We start from the raw sequence: 23,993 nt of genomic DNA, 5'->3' as shown, positions 1-23,993 counted from the left end.
TGGCAGAAGAGGAGTGTGAGGTAAGAGGGGAGGAAATGGAATCACCTGTGACTCAAAATGAGTTTAATGAAGAAAAAAATGAGGGCAAATTACAGTAAAGATCGAGTGAGGAATAAGAAGAGAATCACTGAACTTTCTTCTTACATAAAATTGCTCATTTAGATGTGAAAACTATAGTTAAGCGAACTAAGTTCTCGTCTTGTTCCTGAATTAAATTCCTTCTGTAATTGCAGCAGTGAATGACACAGCTGCTCTCCATCTTTTCTTTTTTCTTGAATTGTTATAAGAGCGCATCATCAGCCCGAGGACACCAGCATCCTTCCAGGAGGGGTGCACCGAGGTGTGGGGGTGTTGGATTTTATCGCCCGCAGCTCCCCGGCCCATCTCTGCCAAGCCGGGGCGAGGAGAGCCCATATGGCAGCCAAGCGTGGCTTCGGCCAGCTCGGGCTCATATGTATGGAAAACAAGGTCTGGAGAGGGAAGTCACAGGGGGTCATGCTAGTCAGAGAGGCAGCCCGAGGTCCTGGTGCAGGTTAGAAGGTCTTGGTTCGGGAGAAGAGGCTAATTTCTTCTACTTGGCTGAGCAAAGGCCTGAATAATTGCGCCCCCTGGGTTGGCCTCTGGGTAATGTGGAGGTAGAGCGGAGCGTACCAACGTGGAGAGCGAGCAGGGGGAGGTTCGGGGAGGGCGGAGGGATCACAGAAAATGTCCAGCTTTCAATGGATGTTTATGATATTTTTTTTTATGTTATGAAAGCAGAAGCATCCTCATGCAACATTATTTGTGTTTGAGTCTGTGACATTATATGCATACATTAATCTGCCTTTATGCTTATTTTAGGGACTGTGCATTATTAATGAGCGGGGAGGCAACGGTGCAAAATGATGGAGGCATTTCAAATAATTTTTCAAGATCCTTGGAGGGTTTTTTTTGTTAAATTTGGGTTGGAGGAGAAATATTCAACTTTAAATGGTTGTATTTTGTTTTGTTTTATAACTGCATTCAGAACCTCCAAACCTGCAACTGGTTTGAGAAGGATGTGTCCCCTGTGTCCCCGTGTCCCCCCTGAAATCTACACCCATGCTACTAAATAAACACTGTTTTGCTTTTGGAAAAACTAGAAAGTAAAACACCTCCAAACTCTTGAAAAACTGAGCGTCTCGATTACTAAAACCCTTCAATTTACAAGAAGTAAATTTAACTTCGAAGTGAAATGTCTTTATACGGAAAAAGAGATGAGTTGTCTTTAGTTTGGACATCTCCGTTGCCTCTGTTGTAATTGCTGTGGACAGCTCTATCTACTGAGGACAAAAACAGTGATGATGTGGTGCAAAGGACCACTACTGGAGTGTGAATAATATAAAAAAGTAAATCCACTCCTGGACCACAAGTAATGAATCTGCCATTATTCTGAAAAAAAGTCTTGATGCCTGGATGTTCTTATGTTCATTAGAAAATAAAGATTTTAAAACCACGTTGGCTGTTGGTGGAGGAGGTGAGAGATGTTTGAGGGCCGGGGGAAGTGAACTTGACGTGCTCCGGTGTAATTATACTCACCTAGTTCACAGCGGAGATGAAGAAGAGTCGGGATGGAGAGGCACGGAGAGCGTCAGACATGAAGGAATATTGAAAGAGTCGCTGATGAGCGGCGTCAACTCTCTTCCTCCCTGTCCTCCCCTCGCTCCCTTTTGTCACTGCAACATCTCAAGGTCTCACTTCTGTTTGCCTTTTCCAATTATCAAGGTGTGACTGCTCCCCTCCTCCTTCTCATATAATGTTAACTATACTGAACTTGGGAGAGAAAAAAAAATCTTTTGTTTGTCAGGAAAATTACAGGAATTAATTATCACTTACAAATTTCTCTCCTATCCTCAGCAGGTCTAATCTGATGCGAACGCTGCAACTTTGCATTCTGCTCTAATGCTGTTGGACATCATTGTAAGGTGATTTAATGAGGTTACAAACACTTTACTCTGAGTCAACACTGTCCTCTAGTGGCTGTCTCGTGTCTTACACGTCCCTGAAGTGGCCCTCCTGTCACAAAATGGATTATGACAGTCTAATTTATTATTATCTCCGTCCCTCTGACCCAGTATCTCACAGCTTCAGCCTGACGTCCTGATGACAGGCAGCCGCGGTCACACTCAATCTCCTCCAGCCTTCTTCTCTCCACTTTTGTCAAAATTGATTTATCAATTATAATAAAAGCAGAGGGAGAGTATTGGAGTATTAATCACATTGGGATCTGTTTAATAGATTAGAAAAATCGTTTATAATGACCGACTTCAAATTAAGGATTCCAATTATGTGCACTGATGGAAAGATTTGGGATTTTGGTCATTGTGCAGTCTGAGTGGACACCTGTCAATCATACTGTGTATGTTTTTGTCTCTGATTTTCCATTAAAGTTTGACTCGTGGGCTTTTTATCTTGGTACAAACGACTAAGATTTTTTGTGTTTTGTATTTAGGATGAAAATTTCCTGTTTATCTTTCCTACAAAAGAGTTTCACGACCCTGTTTCTGCAGAACACTTGATGTAAAATCTTCCTTAAAACTGGTTGTATGAATCAACAAGACAGTCCCAAAATTGACATTTATATGCATCAGTAAGCAGCAGTGGACTCACGGAGGATTGTGAGACAATGGGCCCCTGGGCTCAGATATGCAAACTCAAGACACAAAGACTTTGGGGTGGTTTTGCCACTTTTTTGTTGTTGTTTTGCATCATTTTGTGAATTTGCATCTATTTGTGGATATTTTGTGTCTTTGTCGTTATTTTGTTTCTCTTTGTGGTTCCTCTGCATCTCTTTGCAGTTCTTAATGTCTTCTTTTGTTGCCTGCTTTCCATGTTTTTGATAGAAGACACGTCAGTTTGCTCAGGCTTCAAAGGGTTAAACCCCGGGTGAGAGATTATGTTTGTTGATCTCATGCAGTTCCCATCATTGCACTTGATGAAACTGGATTCTCCGTATTTAAGGAAGAAGTCAGAGATAAATATCAGCAGCTGGAAGTTCAGTCGTTTTGTCTCTTTCGTTCCTCTGCATCCCCTGAACGCTCCGGCCCATCAGGATGAAGAGGACGCCAGACAAAAGGCAGAAGAAGACCGCCACCGGAGCCAGGAGGAAGGACGGACCGTGCTGGACTCTGAGGTGGAAGGAGGGGCAGGTGGAGACGCTGTGATGGAGGGCAAACTGCTCCAGAGTGTCCAGGACCTGGACCCACATCAGATACATCAGCACCACCGCCAGCAGAGACAGACCTGACAGACACAGAGGAGGTTTTTACTGTTCTTGTGTCTTTTCAAAATACACTTCTGTTTCTGCTCGTTTCATGCATACAGTATTTTCTTTTCTCTTTTTTTTCTTTTTTGCTTTTTGTTGTGCAAAACAAGCACTGTGATACACATCATGTCTGTGTAATTTCTTCTTAAGCTGCTCATTGCCTTTTACATATATTTTGAAAAACATCAAGCCAGGTTTCAAAGGGTTAAATAAGCTTTTGCCGACGGTTATGCAAGCCTCACACAAACAACTTTTGAAGTGTTGCAGACATTTTTCTAATGTCAGAATAAATGAGTTTTGCTAAAGTTGTGGCATCCTCCTGTGACCTTGATCATTTGGTGTCAGGCGGTCATTAAAATCAGTCTTATTATGGTCTTGCCATTCCAACAAAACAACAGTTTTTAAGTCTCGGCTCATGCAAATACTTTGAGTTGTGGAGTCAACAAGAAACTGTGTTTAATTTGCATCTGATCCACCAAACAGCACTTAGTGAGAAATCTTGATTTTTTAAACGGTTTACCACTCACATTCCCATCTTCTCCTCTCAGTAAAATAGTGCAGCTAAGCAATGGAGGCTAGTAGCAAGCTGAGGCACCAAAATCCAGAATTTATGTATGCAAATATAGCTTCTGTATGGGTTATACTGATGCTGAATTGACAAGAAGTCTGTTGTCATAAGATGCCTTCAGGCTTGTATTTCTAGACTTGTGTTTTGCAGACACATAAGAAATTGTTAAATGTCACATTTCTTAAAGGGAGTTTAGTGTAATATTTTCCACCAGGAGCAGGGTGGGAAATAAACTCAAAAGGAATCTGGGTTTTAGTCCAAATAGTGACTCAGTCTTTGCAAAATCTTAGAGTGTGTGACAAAAAAACCTCACATCATCTGAAGATTTGAGAGGGTGTCACATTTTAAACGTATTTCTAACACTTTTAGTGTATGGGGTGACTTTGTCATCTTCAGTCTTTGTTTTCTGTTTGTTGCACTTGTTTTATTGCTCTTTACTCTGCAAAACAGCAAGAAACCAGCAGATCTGGATTCAGTTACACAGCAGATTATGTTTTTTCATTTGCTGTTATTTTCCTGATAAAAATATAAAATACTCCAGGAGCTATGGTGAAAAATACATTATTTGGTTATGGCAGAAAGTGAAATGGCCACCACGAGGCATGTTTGCAATGGAAATGCTGATGCTGTTTGGGCTGTTTCGAGACACAAAAAGCTGCTGTGTTACATGAAAAAATTAAATAAATCTTACAAAACCAAAATCTCAAGGGACATTTCTTTCATTTTCAGCTTTCCGCTTTTTTTGTTTTTTATTTTCTGGATGTCGGTCTGCACCATCGTCTTTGCAGAAGCTTTAAAGGCCTTTAACTCTCACACCTGGACCTTGACTTAATGCGTCTCGCCTTATTTTGCAATATCTCTTACACTGAGTATAATCTGAGACAAATGTTGGCTCAGAAATCATGTTCTGGAGTAAAACATGTGATTTATGGTCAGAGACAGCGATCACATTTTTATGGTTTGGCACAGCAGCAGCTTGGATCAACGGAGACTGAGGATATTGATTATGGGTGATGGGTTTGTGTTGTAACATTGAGGCCAGCTTCAGGACTTTCTAAAATGATTATGGTCAACTTTAGTCTCCTTGTTGAACATTTGCAGTCTTTTATTGAGTATAACTCTGGAAAATCTTCCCACCCTTCGAAAAACCTCAGATTTGGAGCGAAAGGAAAGCTCAGGAGACTAAGACTCCGCCAAAAGCTTCAACAAGGGAACACAAGCAGCCACCTCCCTGTCGAAAACCAAACGCACTTTTGAGACTGAAGAAAAATGGGAGCAAAAACACACAGCGAACCCCCTCACACACACAACGGAGTGAGACTGAAGGCGTCTCCTCCTCACACACACACACACAACCACCAAACACGTGCTCAGCCTCACTGAGGTGCTTAAAGATTTAGCCCGGCTGAAGGCAATGTGACCTAACGAGCAGCAGCCTGAAACCTGAAATCATGCACAAAATTAGTGACTTCTTCTTATTTTCTTTTTACAAAGTAGCTTTTAACATTTATGGAATTAGCTTTAGTTTTTGGTGCACACAATAAACATACAATTGATTTATTCTGAGTATTTAAAAATGAGGAAAAGCAATGCAACACCAAAAAATGTTACACTGATGAGTCTCTTGAGCTTTTGATCAGACTGAAGCTCAGCTGTGAGCAATGACACCTAACGAGAGGCTTCTGCTCACCAGCAGACTCAAAAAGTAAAACCCAACTTCTGTCAAATTAACTTCAAGCTGAGCCCTAATAAATAAAAATCTTATTTGCCACCTTTTTTGAACAGTGTATTTTTGCTCATGATAATGGTTTGACTATTTTTTAATTTAATTTAATTTAATTTAATTTATTAATTTTCTTTTTTTAAGGTGTGCTTTGACCTTTTTGTCTTACTGGTTTATTTGGTCTTTTTTGTTTTAGTCATGTGCTTTTATCTTATTTTATTCTATTTTTAGTTCTTTAAGTCATTTCTATTATCCTCTTTTAATGGTCTAATTTTATTTCTATTATTATTTTTCATCAGTTTTGACTATTTGTGTCTTTTATTAGTTTATTCTCCAGCTAAATAATTATTTTTTGAGTTTTGTTTTTTGTTTTAATAGATTTGATTTACTTATATGGACAGCTATCGGCTGTGTTTTGTGTCTTAAATTTGTGCAGCACATTGAGCTTCCACCTGCAATGAAATGTGCTGTAAAAATAAAGTTTGCTTGCTTGCTTTATGTGAGATCTGTTTGTGTTGAGGCCATACAACTAATTCAAAAAACTAAATGAAATATTTTATGCAACCCCTAAAAAATGTTGGTATGGTACATTTTTGCAAACCACAGATATGTTACATATGCACCATATTATCTACCAGATAAATTTAAACTTTATGTTTCAACAACACTGTGGTTAACATGGTTATGTTTACACAAAAAAACCACATAATTATGGTTAGGAAAAGATTATGTGTTGGCTTAAAATAACGGATTTTGGGGTCACATTCCCAACTGGAAAAGCAGCGATGTGTCTGTAAAAACACAAGCACAATTCGGGCAGGGATCACCGTGATGTAACGGTTTAAAATAACCTTTTTTTTTTGAGGCACCATCTCACTGAAAGCAAACAGATGTCTCTATAAAAAAAAACAGCGGCTGTTTGTGCAGATATCTTGGAGGAAATACAGGGACGCCTCAGTAAAATAACCATTTTTTTTTTTTGTGGCGCTTCGCAGGAAATGTAGCGACATCTCTGCAAAACAACAACTGCTCCTTTGTGGCAATTTCTTGACAGGAAATGCAGCAACATCTGAGTAAAAAACACCTTTTACGTGGCGCTATCTTAGCAGGAAATGCAGCAACATCTGAGTAAAAAACACCTTTTACGTGGCGCTATCTCAGCAGGAAATGCAGCAACGTCTCGGTTTTAAAAAAAACTTTTTGCGGCTCTATCTTGGAGGTAGTGATTTCTCAATAATAAAATGAACGTTTTATTTGTAGTGCTCTCTTGGAGGAAATACAGCAACATCTGGGTAAAAAACAACACCGTTTTTGTGGCAATATCCAAGCAGGAATCACAACAATGTCTTGGTAAAAAAAAAAAAAAAAAATTTTCTGTGACGCAGTCTTGGAGGAAACGCAGGAAACATTTTGGTGGCATGATCTTGGCAGGAAACACAGTGACGTCTCAATTAAAAACTCCTTTTTGGGGGCGCTATTCCTGCAGGCAACACAGCGATGTCTCTGTTAAAAATGACTTTTTGTGGTGATGTTTTGGCAGAAAACGCAGCAACTTCTTGGTAAAATAATAACCACTTTTTGTGGCACTATGTGGGAGAAAATGCAGAGACGTCTCAGTAAATATCGACTTCTTGATAACTGAATTAAACTTTTTTTTAGTATTTCTGTCATGGAGGAAACACAACAACATCTTGGTAGAAAACAACAGCTTTTTTTGTGGCGCTATCTTGGAGGAAGCTCGGGGACGTCTCAGTAAAATGATTTTGGCCGGAAATAGTGATGTCTATAAAGTAATAAATACTTTTTGAGGTGCAATGCGGGAGGAAACATTGTTGCAATGTCTCTATTAAAAAACACACTTTTTTGTGGCACTGTCTTGGCAGGAAACACAACAACATTTCTATAAAATAATAACCACTTTTTTATGCTGCCATCTTGACAGAAACGCAGCGACGTCTAAAAACAGATGCTTTTTTGTGGCTTGCACAAATTTACATTGGCAACATTTTCTTCTAGGCTGTTAGTTCTTACCGCCAAAAAGCAGAAGAGCGCCTTCCACTTTAAAGAGCCTGTGATTGGTCTGTGAGCCGGCACAGGTCACAACAAATCCACCAATGATCAGAGCCGCCAAGCCTGCGACGAGGAAGATGCTCCAGAAGGTCCTAAAAACTGAGAGGTGACAAAAATGAGCCTTTCCACTGTAATGTAAAAAATAAATCACATACACAAGAAAACAAAACCAACCGATGGCAGAGTGATGTTCATACGGTTCTGTGGGTAAACCGTGTGGCTCCATCCGTGATGGCATCCGCTCGTAAACAGGAAACGGGAAGAGGAAAGCGGCATGGCAGACCTTGGAAGATGGCTGATCTGCTGAGGAGAAGGAGGCAGTTATGATGCAGTTTTTCTCCAAATTTGGAAGCACATATGTTTGACAAAACTGCAGAGTGAATGTTCTTACAGATCCAAAGGTCCCACATGGTGAAATCATAAGAAACAACCGTAAAGGAGCACCGCCAAAACAGACCCTCATGGAAGATCCTCATCTGGTTTATAGCCTGAAGAATCAGAAAAATGTCTAAAAAATGGTGATAAAATTGAAGATAATGCCTCTGCAGACAGTCTGGTGTAACTAAATAATGCTAAACACGAGCATGTAAACGTCCCGGCACATAAAGCCAGACTCAGCAGGTGTCGGGGCGTCCACAGTCTGCTGCTGAACCACAACAGCAGATTGCAGAGAATGTGTCCGTCAGCTTTCTGTAAATACACAGCGTTTGACTGATGGTGGAAAGTGAAGACAGTCAACTGCAGCCAGCTGGACGGTCCATGTGCGTTCATGAAATAAGACTATAATGGAGAATTTACTCTTCTTATTGCATTCACAAGTTTTAAAGGGACAGTTCAATCTAATATCAAATGTACGTATTTTTTTGTCTAACCTGAAGTGCAGGTTTGCAGATCTGCAATAAGTTTTAAGCTTCTTTATAATGCTCCCAATGCTGTCTCTTGGATTTTTACATTTTTGGGGAAATATTTTCATACCCAAAGCCCTTCAGATGCAATGATGTATCTTCCACTCTGCTCCTTTGAACACTTTTCGATCGCAGCTCACCTTGAACACCGTCAGGGGTGGAGTTTATATATTCATCATAGCTGAAGCAAATTAAGGTCAATAAGAGTTCCCAATTATTGTGGCATGCCTATATATATATACATATACATATACATACATACATATATATATATACATATATATATATATATATATATATATATATATATATATATATATATATATATATATATATATATATATATATATATATATATATATATATATATATATACATATATATATATATGTATATGTATGTATGTATATAACCAGGAGCAGTCCCACTGAGATCATGAAGTTTCACATAAAAACAAACAGAATAAAAACACAACAGCAAAAAAGTTAAATGAAAAATAATACCCACTCACTCACGCATACATTTTCTTTCTACTCAACTGATAAAAAGTCATCCATAGCTAAATCTAATTCTTTGGGGAAAAAAAAGCAACTTCCAAAATATTACTGCAAAAAGGTTTTTTTCTAATTACAGTGGCACTCATGCTCGATTCCTTGTCTCTTAATTTATTTTAAGGGCATGACTAAAAACTGGAAGGTTTTAAAAATATCAGTATTATAAAGGGGTTGAATAATTGTGAAATGGATATATATGTTTTGTTGAATATTTTTGATTGCATCCTGTAATTTTTCCCAAAATATTAAAAATCAAATTCAAATTTTTGCTTTTCCATGACTTGTTTCAACCTACTACACTATGAGGTTTTTTTCATCATGCCATACTATGCTATTTTTTTGCATTTTTTTTTACTTATTCTGCAGATTTTTACATACTATGTTTTTCAATATACTATACTATGACAGTGCAGTTTTTGCAGTTTTTTTCAACATTTTTCTTAACATGCTTTACTTTGAGTTTTTGCATTTTTTGCAACATACTATTTCACCTAAACGTTTGAATGATTCTGATGCATTTCTTTTCATAGCCTGTGTCTGAAAAGAGCTTACAGAGTTAAGCACGTCTTTCCATCAGCGTTCAGTGTAAATACCTCGGCTCCGCTCTTCTCTCTCTGTCCTCCATGGCTGTCCTCTGTCCGGCTGCAGGTCTCCGCAGCCAGCAGCCAGTACTCCGTCCCGCAGGAGAGCAGCGTGAACAGAAACCCTGTCGCTCCGAAGAACAGAGCCAAAAACAGGAGCACCTTCAGCCTCTCAGCAGGAGTCATGACTCAGTCTTCCCTGTCTCAGCAGTCCCTTAATAAAAAAAATCATTTTTTGTTTACAAAACAGCTGCCAAATTCAAGTGTCCTTTACTTTTCTGGACACAAGCCTCTGGACATTTCGCTCACGACGCTGACAAATAACGTGCATGAAGTGGCTCAATGAAAATAACCTCTTGCATCATGCTTTGGTCGGTCTGAAGGGGTACAGTTACAGGGGCTTTACACTCACACAAATATAGCACTGTTACGGTCAAAATAGACACTAAAATACTCCTGTGATTCTTAAAAGACTGAACCCACACATGTAGAAATATCTCCTTGGCATTTATTGGAATGCCAGCATTGAAATCCAGATTTGGTACAGTACAAGGCTATCCAGTATAACTGAGATCTAGGCAACAGTGACGGTCCGACAACAGTCATCCAAACTGCATGTTCATATATTAATACGACTTTTTTTTGTTTGTTTGTTTTGTTTCAAGACAGGTAGGTCAAGAGATGATTAATACAAACTTAAAAAAAGCTACGAGAAGAAAAAGAAGACAGTGAAACCTGGGGAAATTATTTGAACAGATTAATAATATTTTTCTTAAATGCCTGATTTGTTTGAATAATCTAAATTCAAATAAATTCCTACCAAGGACATTAAAAAAGAAAAATACAAAAAAAGAAAAAAAGGAATGGTCAGTATGCCTGGTGATTTTTTTGTACCCATTTGATGACAAAAAAATATTCGATGATGTCTCGCTAAGCATGTCCTGAAACAAACCCTTTAAAACATATAGCAAGAACCCAACCCATATACACAGAGAAGTGCATTTATACAGGACTCATGTTGATTAATTACATATTACAACCCTGTGAGGATATTATAAGTACATATACGAGGCACGCAGAAATTAAACTTTATCACCTATTATTAACCTACTTGCAGTAAACATTTTATTTGAGGATCCTTTGGGCTGAGTCACCTCTTTCCTCTTAATTTTTTGAGGAGATTGCCGCCGTTATTTTGGCAGTTTTGTTTGGTCCGCTCAATCCGAATCAACAGGCCCGTCGGAGCATCCGTGCAAAGGCTCATGGGACTTCCACAGCATGTGAGGTCTTCCGCGGCGCTTCCTCCGTTTTTGTTTTTTCCCCTCCTCCGCCTCCGCTTGAATGCGCCGCTCCGACGCCTAAGACATGACTCCGAATACGGGGTTGTGGCGACAGATGCTCGGCCCGATCTCCTCGTAGTCTTTCTTGGTGTGGCACACTTGGTAAAACTCGGGCTGCCGAAACAGAAATGGTAAGTGTGATTTGTAAAAAAAAAAAAAATTAGGTAAGGTCAATTTTCAAAGCTTATTAATACATTTGTCTCCTGTGCTGATGACTGAAGAACAGGGTAAAAATGCAGTTAAATCAGTCAATATTTTTTTTGTCAAAAAATTGTATCAACATTGTTTTTTGTCATTTCATATACATATTTTTGTCAGCAGCATGCATCTTTTGTCAGTACCAATTTGTTTTTGTAAATTTATTTTTTCAGTATTATGTTTTGCCACCATTTCTTTTTTTCCCAATAATCATTCTTTCTCACTGTGATTTCTTGTCACTATAATTCTTTTGTTGCCGTAATACATATATATATAAATATTTTTTTTTCAAGTATGAATTTGAATTTTATTATCATTATTATTATTTATTCTATTTTATTTTTGTTAATTTTTTTTGTCTGTATAATTTTGTTTTTGACAGATATTTTTCTGTAAAAAAAGATAAAAGAAAAAGATATTTTTTTATTAAAATGTTTTGTTGTCACCATGATATATTTTTTTGCCACAGTTTTTGGATTCTGCCCTGCCTAACTCTGCTCATGTCTCTTTCCATTTGAATATAAAACAATATAACTTTGTGCCGTGTTAGTCAACTAAAAAATGTTTAACAGAAGTTTGGTGCATGTGGGAAAACTTTAGCTTTTTTTGCTGTTTATTTATATATCACATTGTTCGAATGAACGTCCCGAACAAAGGAACAGTCACAATTTTCGTTTTTCATCATTTGCTAAAAGCAGCAGGAGGGATGATGATGTATAAAAGGAGCTGAAAATGCTGTTTTGATACTCACAGTAGACGCCAGCATTGATCCTCCGAACCAGACAGCGTACCTCTGCATGTGATGAGTGATGACTTGCACATCAATGGGTTTGGGCTGCGAAGAAAACAGAAAATAACTTTGTCAATAACCCGAAAACACAACACAACTTCCAAAAACTTCTGCACACTTTTAAAGCGTATTTCAAGATTTCAAAGATCTTTTGTCGGATGAATCTTCCTCCTGTTTCCTCACCTTCAACTTGCCGCCGCTCAGCTCCTCGCTCATTTTCAGTCGTGCGTCCACGGTCCTCTTGAGGTCCCTCTGCAGGCGCCGGCCGAAGTCCCTGAACATGGTGGAGCCTCCGGAGAGCACGATGTTCTGCCGCACGAAGAGACGTTGATAACAGACTGACAGTTTAAGTGACTGTTTGTCTTTTTATATATTTTATCCATTTTATTTCCTTTTATTTGCAGTTTTATTGCTTTTATTTGCTTTTGTTGTTCTTGGTGTATTTCTTTGTATTCTTTTATATTGACACGTATGTCCCGCATCGCGCATCATTTGTCCTAATTTTATCTGAACTCTACCTTCGTTTCGTCTCACTTGTGTTTGGCTTTCTGTTGTTGTATTTCCTTCTGTATCCTATTTCTGCTTTGCTTTGTTTGTCAAAGTACATTAAAAACTCAGTCTTAAAGGTGCGATATAAATAATGTTTTTCTTTTTATTATATTTAACTAATAAATTAATTTTAAAAATTGTGTTCTGTACCTTGTACAGCGGACGTCTGACATCGATGGGGCAGTTTTGGATGACCTCGTCCACCACCTCTGAGATCGGCTGGGTGAAGTCTGGGTTGGCAAACTGGAAATATTGGAGGCAAAAAAACATTTGTACAATGCAAAAAAAAAACAAAGAAAAAAGATTTGCTTTAAAACTGCTCAATTTAAAGAGAAAATCAGAAAAAAAGAAGAAATTATTTTTGATAAAAGTCACATTTTAACTCTGACATGTTGATACTTTAAACTACATCATCTATCAGCAGCAGCAGAGGTGATTAAATATATGTTATAATAATATCGATGTATCGCACCTCGGGGTGGAAGAAGATCTCAGGCCCCAGGAAGCGCTCGTAGCCGACATCGATGGTGAACTCCTTCTTGGTTATGGAGTTGATGCCCGTGTACTGTTTGATCCACTTGGAGCCGTCTGTGTCGTACTTATTGAACTCCTTAACGAGGTCGGGGCAGACGTAGCTAAACCGCTCCTGAAAAAACACAAAACAATACAACATTTAGACGACACCTTCAATGTTGAGAAAATAAAGTGAAGCTAAACTTTTGGTTAAATGTGTTTATGTTTTTGGACCGATCGAAGCGCTTTTACACTACAAGTTACATTCACCTATTTACTGCCACTGCTACCACTGCTACTCAGTAACCTCTCTCTCACACACACACACACACACACACACACACACACACACACACACACACACACACAACGATGGAGCAGCCATTGGGAACAGTTCACAGATGACTTTTTTATTAATTTATTTATTTTTACAGTAAATCTGTTGTGTGGTTTCTATCACTCATCACTTTTATTAGTTTTTACAACACACTCTATTTTATCTGGTCTTATGTTATGTTTTATTTATTTTTATTATTTTTTTTTTTATTTGTCTGGTTTTATCCTGACAGTGTATACCGTTTTACTTTTGTTCTGGAAAGCACTTTTTAAGAAAAGTGCCATACAGTATTATTATTATTATTATTATTATTGTTGTTTTTACTGTTATTATTATTATTATTATTATTGTTGTTTTTACTGTTATTATTATTAGTAAATTATATTTTCCGATTTGAATCATCATTTTTATTAACATTATTATTACAACTTAAGTGAATTTATTACCAAGCACTGAAAAAACCCCACTAATTATCATTCAGTAAAATGTTTTTATTCTACTAACTTTCTGTTCCTAAGACAGTGAAGAGATGATGAACCAAATAATACCCTAAATTGCTGGGTTTTTTTATATGTTCAAATGAGCATATATTGTATCATTTATTGTGTTTTATAGGAGGAAATTAACTTGTACTTGCAGATGAGAAAAAGGAGAGCCTTTGCTTGAATCAGCATGTGTTTTATTGTATATTGTAGGCCACTGTTGAAGATGTAAAAAATCAAGTGTTGTTTCACGCATCTAAATTTGAAAACTTGTCAAATTTAAACCAAATACAACCGGAGGATTAAATGTTTGCTTGAGGTCACGTCAGGTGTTCAGCTTCTGTCGCTGCTCTGACCTCTAGTGGCCAAACTGAGAAATGCACAACAGCACTGACACAACCGCAATCATCTGGTGAGGGTATCACTTCCTGTTATGGGGCCTTTTTTTTGGAGGTTTCAGTCCAAAAACAGAATCTAAAAATGCAAGAACACAGGGTTCCTGCAGCTTAAGGCAAGGAAGATTTAAGATTTTATTTGATGCCACTCAGAATTAAGTTCAAGACCAATTTTCTGATTAATTGTAATTTCATTTTGCCCAAATGTTTCTTGTCAGAAACAACATGACCTTTTTTTCTCCTGTGAAAAACTTGGATTATCAGCGTCAAATGTTGAGAAAAATAACCATTTTTAGGGAGGAACACATGAAGACAATGAGTGTATTATATTATCATAAAGGTATTTATTTAGTTTACCACCAGAAGGGGAAATATCTGGCATTTCTGGCTGTTTTTTGGGCAGTTTTGTGCTTCTCAATCTGCATGTGAGATTCCACTGTTTGGATTTCAATCATGGTGAGTTTGGGAAAAGGAATTCAATTAATTATTTAACAAAAAATAAAATAAAAATAGATTTTAATAGCCATTAGAAGATTTTACAATGCGACTTCAGAAAAAAAGATTCAGAAAATCCTACCTCAAATGCCTGAGCAATTTCAAAACTTTTCAAAGATTAAGCCATTTAATACAAATTAAGGCCTTATTTTTAGATGAAAGAATTAAATACCCTTTAAGACTTTTTAAGGATCCACGGTGACCCTTAAACTTTCATAAAAAGCTGCACCAACTGAGGCCGTAGTATGAAACATTTCCGCATCATGTTTCATACTAAGGAGATTTTGGGTGGATTTTAAGAGTTAAAAACAAAAAGCGAGCCACACTTGGCAAAATAAGAAGTTCCTCCTGTTTTGTCACTTTACTGTAATGTTTGCCGGGTTGGTAAATATTAGCATTTAAGCAGCTTTCTAAATAAACACTCAGAGTGCAGAGAAGCACACTGACCTTGACAGCTTTAGCCGTCTCCAGCGACTGCTCCGGGGGGATCCCGACCTCTCGCTCCCTCAGCAGCTGTTGGGTGAAGTACGTGATGTCTCGACCAGCGATGGGAATGTGCTTGATGCAGCTACCGATGACGTAGCCCTCAGCCTGGAATACGAACGTGCGTGAGTTTAGCGTTTAGAGAAAAGAGAGAAAAGATAATCCTGAAAAATGCCACTCACCACTGGGATGACGTGCGTGACGCCGTCTCCGCTGTCGATCACAGTCCCTGTCAGCGTCCGCTCTCCCACCTGTCGGGACGTCCAGGAGGCAGCCAGCGCCAGGACAGCCTGAGGCGCAAAATACCAAAAAACTGGATACTTTAAGGCCTCATTTAACAGTGTAGCAACAATGATACATTATTCATGCTTTAGATTTCACAAATGCAGAATGACGACAGAATTTAAATCCAGTGGAAAACTTTAAAAACGTCTGCGAATCTTAAAAAGAAGAAGTGAAATCTAGCATTTCCCCATTAAACCTCTGAGTTGCATTACGTTTTGAGTTAAACAGTCAAATCTATTTTTATCTACAGCCCACAAGTCTGGTTTCAAATGTGCTTCAAGTCACTGCGGATTTGAAGTTTGGGGTCATTTGTTTGACGCCCAACGAGGTTTTTCGAGTAGCCTGAGTGGCCGGTAGACTTTAGAGGGGACAGGTTGGCTTTTGGGTCACATGGCTGATGGCAAGTGTTTGTTTCATGTGCTGGAAAGTTTTTAGAAACCTACCTGAACAGCAATGTAGAGACCCGGGACGTTGAAGGACTCAAACATGATCTCTGCTGTGTACTCTCTGTTTTCAGGTGTGTTGAGTGGAGGCTCTGTCTGCAGAGAGACACAGAAAACTGATGTGAACACAGAATGACGTTAACGCCGCCTTCACGTGCTCCTGAGAGTTATGAGCACAACAACGGCCTTCCAAAGTCGTAATCACAAGCGGGAGATTGCGAAGTTGTGACATTTGCATGATGTTTCCGGGCAGTGGAAAAGCAGAAAGCATGGAAACGGTGTCAGCAGTGTCATTTACTTTTCTATCAGCTGCAGCAGGCAGCAAACTTTTAACTATAAAGTATGCCAGGCGAGTATACTAACATTGATAACGTTATTTTATTAAAAAAAAGTTGTCGACTGGACGTCTTTAATGCATAAACATGGCGGGCAAAAGTCAATGTTTGGACAATGGTAAGAAACGTTTTTAGCTATACAGTATTAAATATGAATTATTGAAGACATGTAAGGTGTAATATGGTATCAGTGTTAGCTGTTATCCATGTAGAGTGACCTAGATTAAATACAAAAAATAGAGAAAATACAAAAATAAACAGCTATCTGCCTCTTATTGAAAACTTCTGTGCATTAAAATGCAACTCAGATTCTTTGCGGCTTCCATGTTTTTCCCTTTTATGACCTCAAACCACATGAACACAACAAAGTCGGAGAAACGATTTCCAAACTCGGAAAATACGACCTCCCGATAATACATGAACGCAGCACGAGCCAGTTTTTTTCATTTTGTTTTCAGGAAAAAGGAAGAAGAAGGAAGAAATGCAAGCTGCATGGGAATATTTAGTTAAATAAATAAACACATAAACAGAAACACAGCCGGTTCTTGAATGTCTCGGCTTGACAGCTGTGATCTTACCAAAAGAAAGTAATGGTCTTCAGGTTCTGCCCGCAGATACTTGAAGATGATCTGCTCCATAAATCTCTCCATCAGGTCCCAGTCCTCCACGATCCCGTGACGGATCGGCCACTGGAAACCAAGACAGAACATCAATATCTAAACCACAGCGCTTCGAAAGATAAAAACCTCTATAACTCAGTTTAACTTTTTTGTCTACCTTTGTTGCATATGATGGTTTATCGATGGCTTCATCCCCGATGAAGAAATCAAGGTCGTCGACACCCTTCATCATCCTGCGCTGAGCCTGGTCCCCGACCTTGGCTGATTCTTTGATTGCGATACCTGGAGATGATTGAAAAAACAGATAAAATCACAATATGAGTCATCATCAAAGAATGAGGCCGGCATTTTTTAAAAATATATTTCTTATCATCAGGAGGTTGCTTTCTGACTTCCCTATCTTGTATTATTTTTAAGTCAGTTACCTAAAAAAAGAGGAACGAGGGCTAAAAGATAATTATCTGTGCAGAAAACACACTTATCAATTAAAAAAAGGTGGTCAAATCTTGTTTTTTTAGCCTTTAAAAGCTTATATGATTAGACACATAGATACATAGATAGATAGATACTTTATTGATCACTGCAGGGATACAGCAGCGTAGCAGTTAATACATAAATAAAATCAGAGGTTATTAAAAAAAAAAAATGTTTAGGTCCAAAAATCAGTCAAGCTCAAGGATAATTTCAGGAGTAAATCATATGAATTTACTGTACATCATTATTATGAGTTGATAATTTGTCTACTGCATTATTTGACTCAGCTGTCTCTTATCTGTCACTTTAAATTAATTAAACTTCAAATTAATAAAAAGATAAATAAAGTTTGATTAAAAAAATACAAAAATAAAATAATTTTCCTTATTTAACAGTTTCTTGTCATATACATTTAAAAACAAAAACAGAGTCCAAATAATGGAAAAATAAACTTAATATGTAATTTCAGTGTCTGTTCAGTTTAGTAACCTTTAAATAATCATATTGCACATTTATAAAGATAAAATATGTCTTGTGTTTTACATTAATTAACGTGTCATTTGATAAATTCCACTTAAAACACACATATTTTTGTGTTTTGTGCATGTTTTCATTTACTCACATGAAGGTATGATGAACTGTGGTTCTGTATTTCCTGCATAACCAAGCTTTGTGTAACTGAAAAGGAACAAAACGAGGAAACATGATTAACTACAGCTGCATCCTTTTAATTAAAGTGTTTGCCAGATACTATAAACAGTTACATTAATTAAGTAACACCCAAAATAATGTGGATTTTATGCTCTTTGCTGAGGATTGTCCAGGAAGTGACATTAGCTTCGGTTGCTAGCAGCAGCTAATTGCAATGATTAAGCAGTAATGAGAATAAAAGCATTTAAATTAAAGTAGCCGCGTGCTTTGTTGTTGTTATTTGCAGCATTTAATCTTAAAGACAGCATATGAATAAGAAAGTAAACAGACGCGGCTGATTAACGTTAGCTCCTTCATGCTAACACCTAAACGGGGCGTTAGCTGGAAGTTTGACAGCCAGGCTAATGCTAACTAGCATCCCCTTTTTGTCACTTACCCCGTGCCGCAGTCCACAACACAAGCCGGTAGCCGACCAGCCATGCTTGCTCTCCGTTAGTCTCGCTACAGGCGAATATATCAGGCGCCCGGTGTGAACGGATATCTTTACGGTAACGGGTTTGAATCGCAGCAGGCTGAATGAATAGCAGCCACGGCCGATTCAGGAGCGCTTCCGGGTTTGGTGGAATTTCTTCTAGTGCAGAGTCAGCAGGTTCAGAGGCGCAACACCGACCCCCGGTGGACGGCGCCTGTCACTGCATCCACATTATTATTATTATTATTATTATTATTATTATTATTATTATTATTATTATTATTATTATTGTTGTTGTTGTTGTTGTTGTTATTATTATTAAATGAAATGTTCAAATTAAGTTGAGGAAAATTAGCAGATGAAATACAAATAAAAATTTAAAAAACAGTCAAAATTGTAAGACAAAGAGTAAAAAATATATTGTAGAGTATATTGTAATAATAATTGTAGACTATAATCAGTATTTAATGTGTTGTTAGTACCCCATAAAGAAAAAGCTAAAATAAGAAAATGAATTTAAAAAATGAAACAGGAAACCCAAGATACTAGATAGATATTTTTATATTATTAGATATTTTTTTTCTATTTTTTTCTAATAAAAATCTACTATTATTATTATATGAAATGTTCAAATTAAGATGAGGATAATAAGCATATGAAATATAAATGTAAAAATGTCTAAAAATACATATTATTTACATGTTTAGAATACAAACTGTAAAAAAAAAAAAAGAAGAGTCAAAACTGTAAGGCAGACAGTGAAAAATATGCAAACATGAAAAAATAATTTTTTGTAGAGGAGTTTACTTGTTGGAGTTGCAATACAACATTATAAACATTTCACCACTGCAACAGTCAGTGGTGTATTAAGTATTTAGTACTGAAGGAAAAGTACTAATACCACTCTGTTAAAGTAAAGCAAAAGAAAAAGTCCCACTTTGAAAATATTACATAAGAAAAGTAAGTAAATAAAGTCAGTAAAAATGTGCTTAATGTGCTTAATAATTAAGAATTGAACTTACATTTTAATTTATGTAATTTGTATTGTGTATACTGTTTTTATTTTTTGTTTATTTTTCACTTTTTGTTTCAGTGTCAAAAGCAATGGCAGGTCTGTAATTATATTCTTTTTTCTTTTTTCTGTGTTTTCCATTGAACAAAAAAAAATAACCAGCCTCCTCTGGCCTGCTGACTCCAGCAGATGATATCAGTGATTTAGGTGCCATCAGAGACGAAATGGTCCTCACCCTCCATGACTGCATGGAGACCCACTGATAAAGACGATATATGAGCATGAGGGCGCTTAGGGTTTGATTCTGGCTGCAGAGCGCCTTACCACATTAAGACCAATCCGAGGGCCCGAGAACATTGGCCCTTTGTCCCGAGGCAGACTCATCATTCACACAAGAGTCTCTTCAGCGTGCTGACGCTCCCAGAAAAGCCCTTGGCTCTGCTGCTGCTGATAGAAACAGTCCTCGCTGTGCAGCCAGGCCACTTGATGGAAACTCTCCATCAGGACCTGTGGGTGAAACAATTTGTCTCAGCTGCGTCAGAGCAGCAGCAAAAGATTGGCCAGAGGACGCTATCAAAGACTTTTCTCACGGACTTTCCTTTAAACATCACAGAGAAGAATTGTACAAAACACAAGTAGAAGCCTATCTTTTGTCCTTTCTTTGTAATGCAATAAAAATATCTTATCATGATTTTGCCCACACAGGAGTGTAGTATACTGAGTTCCCATATATGAAATATATATGTAGCTTATATATATATATATATATCTGAAGGGAAAACTTATATGTACAGACTATATATAAAAAGAAATTGTAAAATTGTCATATACTGACATATATCATGTTTCATGTATAAAACATTTTTTACATTCTACTTACACATATCTTACATACATGTATATGTACATGTTACGTGCATATACATCCATCCCAAAGCCCATCAATATAAGTTGATATTATACATTTAAATATAAGAGATAGACATGTATGTGAATATTCTTCATATATGTACATATGTAATATGTTTATTTTGTTGACATATATGTTATGTAAATAGGCTTTATCCATCAAAAAGCCTATATGTGTTATCAGATATGTTTAAAAGAACAATATAAGCTTATACAATTTATGTGATTTTTAGAATAGAATAGAAAAGAAATACTTTATAAAAAATATATACAAAGGAAGGCACTTAACATAGAATAAAACAGGACAGAGTAAAATAAAATAACATTAAATATAAATATTAATAATAATAAACATGCATATGTCAAATATATGTTGTTTACGTATAAGGAAGCAACATATAATACCATATAAAAATTCATATTCTTAATTTATGCACATACGTCTTACTATGGGTATTTAATACAGGAAAGAAACTCATATTTAACTAACTAATTAGCTATTTATGTATGTGATAGAACATATTACCTTTTAAGTAACATAAATATTAACCTCACACTTGAAATACAGATATATATTTTATGCTCGTTTGGGTAAAACATTTAAATTGATCACAGTAAAGTTGAATTGTATTTATAACACTCTCCTTTTTGTGAGTTTTATGTTAAGTTCAAGAACAATGATATGACAGTAAAAGTATGTGCGTCACTGTTTTGAATACTAGAGGGCACCACTGCTCTCACTTTCAAAGAAACAACCCGAAGCATTTCAAACCATCATTGTAATAACACACAAAACATTTGTTTCAAGCAGTGCAGCTCCGCCTCTGCTGGCTCAGTGTCTTTGCACTACATCTCTCACAACACCCCTGCTAGACTGAGCTTTTTTGGGTTTTTTTTTACAGCCAGTTCTCTTTTATTTCTCTTTTCTTGCAGAGATGCAACATATTTAACACTATGCTTGTTAACTTTCCCACGGACGCAGATTAATTTCCCCTTTGCACCGCTGTAACTTTGGGAGGGGGGTTTAATTGTGTTTACTTTTCTTTATTGGCCCTACTTACTGGAATGAAGATTTGTGTTACTGCACTAAAGTGGATTGGAGTGAAAATAAACTCTGGTGAAGTAGCTTGTATCGGGTTGCTAAGTCATCAGATTTAGGATGATTGTTTAAGCCCATGCACGCTTTCCTCGGGCTTACTTATACACAATATAATATGTTTAATGGAATTTTATAGAATTTAATTGAGCCATTTAATCAATCACTAAAAATAAAACCAACCTTTTGATGTTCGATACATTTGGTTCATGAATGGAAATAAATGAAATTAGATGCATTTAAGTGCACTATCTCTGATTCATTTTATAGTGTACAGCAGTGATACTCAACTTATCTGGTCCCCCAAACATTTTCTAATTTGCAATAAATACAAAGTGTCTCACACTGAGAACTGTTTTTGCGCCCCCTGACACAGCCCCTAATGTCCTAAAACCCTAAAAACAGACCACAATCCTAGAAATGTCAAAAAATCTGAGAAATGATTTTTAGAAACATCTCGAAATCAGAGAAATTTCCTAAAATCCATGAAACACCTTAAAACTCGAGCAACGCCCTAAAATGTCCTCGTATCCTTTAAAAGTGCTTAAGTCCTAAAAATGTCCTAAAATCTGAGAAATGTCCTAGAATTTTGAAAAAGTGCCAAAAATCCTAGAAAAGTCCCAAAATCTGAGAAACGTCTTAAAATCCCAGAAATGTCCTTAAGTATTAAACATCCTAAAATCCAAGAAACATCCTAATGTCAACATGCATGGGGCTGCTGCGAGTGGCCCCTGTACTCATGCCATTTTGCAAAACTGGCCCCCAAGCAAAACAAATGGAGTGTCCCTGAAGTAAAGCACATACTGAAGGTAATTGACTCTCTGGAGGTTTTTTGACTTTCTGATCTATTAGTTCTGCGATCTGCACCTGAAAAAAGGCCCGCCCACACCAGAACAGATCATTTCCAATACTCTGGCCTACACAGTAAACAAAGTAGATGAGCTGAGGTCCCTCATCAACTGAAGTATTTCCTCTGCCGGAGCCCTAATGTGACTGTGGTTTGCGCTCACGTCATTAGAGTAAGGCAGAGGTGGGCCTTATTATTTTTAATAATCTCCTGTTTTTGCTGCTTCTTAATCCTGGGAGATCTGCAGTCGGCACTTCCCCTCTGTGATCGTCAGTCCTCCTCTTCGTCCTCCTCCTCGTCCTCTTCGTCCTCCTCCTCTGTGTTCAGGCTTAATGATGCTCTGTCATACTGCCGCGCCCTCACGCTGCAGGACGCTTCTGCTGCTAATAAAATTTACAGTTGAAGCTACGAGGTTCGACTCCAAATTCATCTGATAACGCAGCCATGTTCATTTGATCTGCTGTGTCTCTCCGGAAAGTTATTGTGGATTTTGCTGCAGGATTCATCCAGTGGGAGCTGCTCTATTGTGTCTCGAACAATGCACCGCTGCATTGTTAAGAAAATAACTGCAGAACGGTTACTTGGAAACACTATTATGGGACTTAAAAGTCGAGCATTACTGATGCTCGTCACAGCCACACTGGACCGACAAGTTCTGTCTCTCTTTAAAACCACTGGGAATAATTAAAACCAGTCACAAAAAAGGTTTGTGTTGTATGTTTCTGCAAACCACATATAGGTTACATGTGCACATTAATATGAGGCAGATATGTTGAAGCTTTACGCTTCAAAAACACTGTTGTTAACATGGGTGTAGGAGGAAAACAAAACCCACCTGGTTATGGTTTGGATGTAAGGTTTTGGCTCAAAATACTTGGGTTTGGGGGCACAGTCGCCACTGGGACAATCCCAGTATGGGTCATTAGATAACACAAACATTTGGTGTCCAAAACGCTGCCTAAAAATCATAGACATATCATCACAAAACAGCTACATCTGAAGCTTAAAAAGTTGATTGAAAAACAGTGACAGGTGGCTACAAAACATCCAGGTTTGTGGGTAAAAAAGAGCAGACCAAAACTGACAAGACACCCACGTTTAAAGCTGAAAAAGCTGCTGAAAATACACTGACTGGTTGCTACAGTACAGTTACATTTGTATCTTCAAATAAATTGAAAAAAAATTGACTGATTGCTACATAACACTGACGTTAGAAGCTTAAAAAGCCATTGGAAAAAGCTGCTTATAAAACACAGATGGGTCCTCGAAAACCACACAAATTGAGCTTTAAAAGCTGCAGGAAAAACATTGAATGTTTAGTCAAAATGCGGGTGTTTGGGTCTTCGACAGCCACTGCAAAAACAAATTGTTTGTGACAGAGCAACAAATTTTGTAGCCTAAAAAGCCACTAAAAAACACTAAAAAGAAGATCAGCTGATATGCAACATCACATAAGAAACCTTGATATGAACGTGCAAATGCAATGTATTTGTGGTTTGAGGAAACATACAATGCCATCATTTTCCTCTGGTGACTTGGCTGAATAATTCCAGTTTCAGTACTTATTTACAAGATAGAAAAGC

The 23,993-nt window shown here is 37.4% G+C and overlaps 2 protein-coding genes across 3 annotated transcripts; both read right to left on the bottom strand.

Moving 5' to 3' along the window:
* Positions 1-2,694: 2,694 nt before the first annotated feature.
* On the bottom strand, positions 2,695-10,031 carry LOC121963019 (transmembrane protein 182-like). Of its 2 annotated transcripts, none has more exons than XM_042513378.2 (5): positions 9,697-10,031; positions 8,036-8,132; positions 7,819-7,947; positions 7,606-7,743; positions 2,695-3,261 (listed from the first exon to the last, which is right to left on the bottom strand). In XM_042513378.2, the coding sequence occupies exons 1-5, from the start codon at positions 9,868-9,870 to the stop codon at positions 2,987-2,989; spliced, it is 813 nt and encodes a 270-aa protein (XP_042369312.1). In that variant the 5' UTR covers positions 9,871-10,031; the 3' UTR covers positions 2,695-2,986. The 2 variants fall into 2 exon arrangements, with proteins under 2 accessions (XP_042369312.1, XP_042369313.1); XM_042513379.2 differs by having other exon boundaries at positions 7,819-7,944; positions 9,697-10,026.
* Positions 10,032-10,172: 141 nt separating this feature from the next.
* LOC121962949 (actin-related protein 3) lies at positions 10,173-18,706 on the bottom strand. Its single transcript, XM_042513288.2, has 12 exons — positions 18,511-18,706; positions 18,046-18,101; positions 17,107-17,231; positions 16,908-17,018; positions 15,995-16,090; positions 15,449-15,556; positions 15,231-15,374; positions 13,034-13,207; positions 12,712-12,804; positions 12,196-12,321; positions 11,974-12,057; positions 10,173-11,138 (listed from the first exon to the last, which is right to left on the bottom strand). Exons 1-12 carry the CDS (start codon positions 18,552-18,554, stop codon positions 11,043-11,045), a joined length of 1,257 nt encoding a protein of 418 aa, XP_042369222.1. The 5' UTR covers positions 18,555-18,706; the 3' UTR covers positions 10,173-11,042.
* Positions 18,707-23,993: the final 5,287 nt, after the last annotated feature.

This window comes from Plectropomus leopardus, chromosome 24 (assembly GCF_026936395.1).
Source record: "Plectropomus leopardus strain MGB_pleo_1.0 chromosome 24, ASM2693639v1, whole genome shotgun sequence".
Classification (NCBI taxonomy): Eukaryota; Metazoa; Chordata; class Actinopteri; order Perciformes; family Serranidae; genus Plectropomus; species Plectropomus leopardus.
Note: the sequence above shows the minus strand (reverse complement) of the source record. Positions and strands in the feature narration are given on the sequence as shown.

Coding starts and splice junctions, on each gene's coding strand:
- LOC121963019 (XM_042513378.2), bottom strand. CDS start 9,870: ATGACTCCTGCTGAGAGGCTGAAGGTGCTCCTGTTTTTGGCTCTGTTC. Junction 8,133..9,696: donor GAGAGAAGAGCGGAGCCGAG/GTATTTACACTG, acceptor CTGATTCTTCAG/GCTATAAACCAGATGAGGAT. Junction 3,262..7,605: donor CGCTCTTCTGCTTTTTGGCG/GTAAGAACTAAC, acceptor TGTGTCTGTCAG/GTCTGTCTCTGCTGGCGGTG.
- LOC121962949 (XM_042513288.2), bottom strand. CDS start 18,554: ATGGCTGGTCGGCTACCGGCTTGTGTTGTGGACTGCGGCACGGG. Junction 12,805..13,033: donor AGATCTTCTTCCACCCCGAG/GTGCGATACATC, acceptor CAATATTTCCAG/TTTGCCAACCCAGACTTCAC. Junction 12,322..12,711: donor TCAGACGTCCGCTGTACAAG/GTACAGAACACA, acceptor TTCGTGCGGCAG/AACATCGTGCTCTCCGGAGG.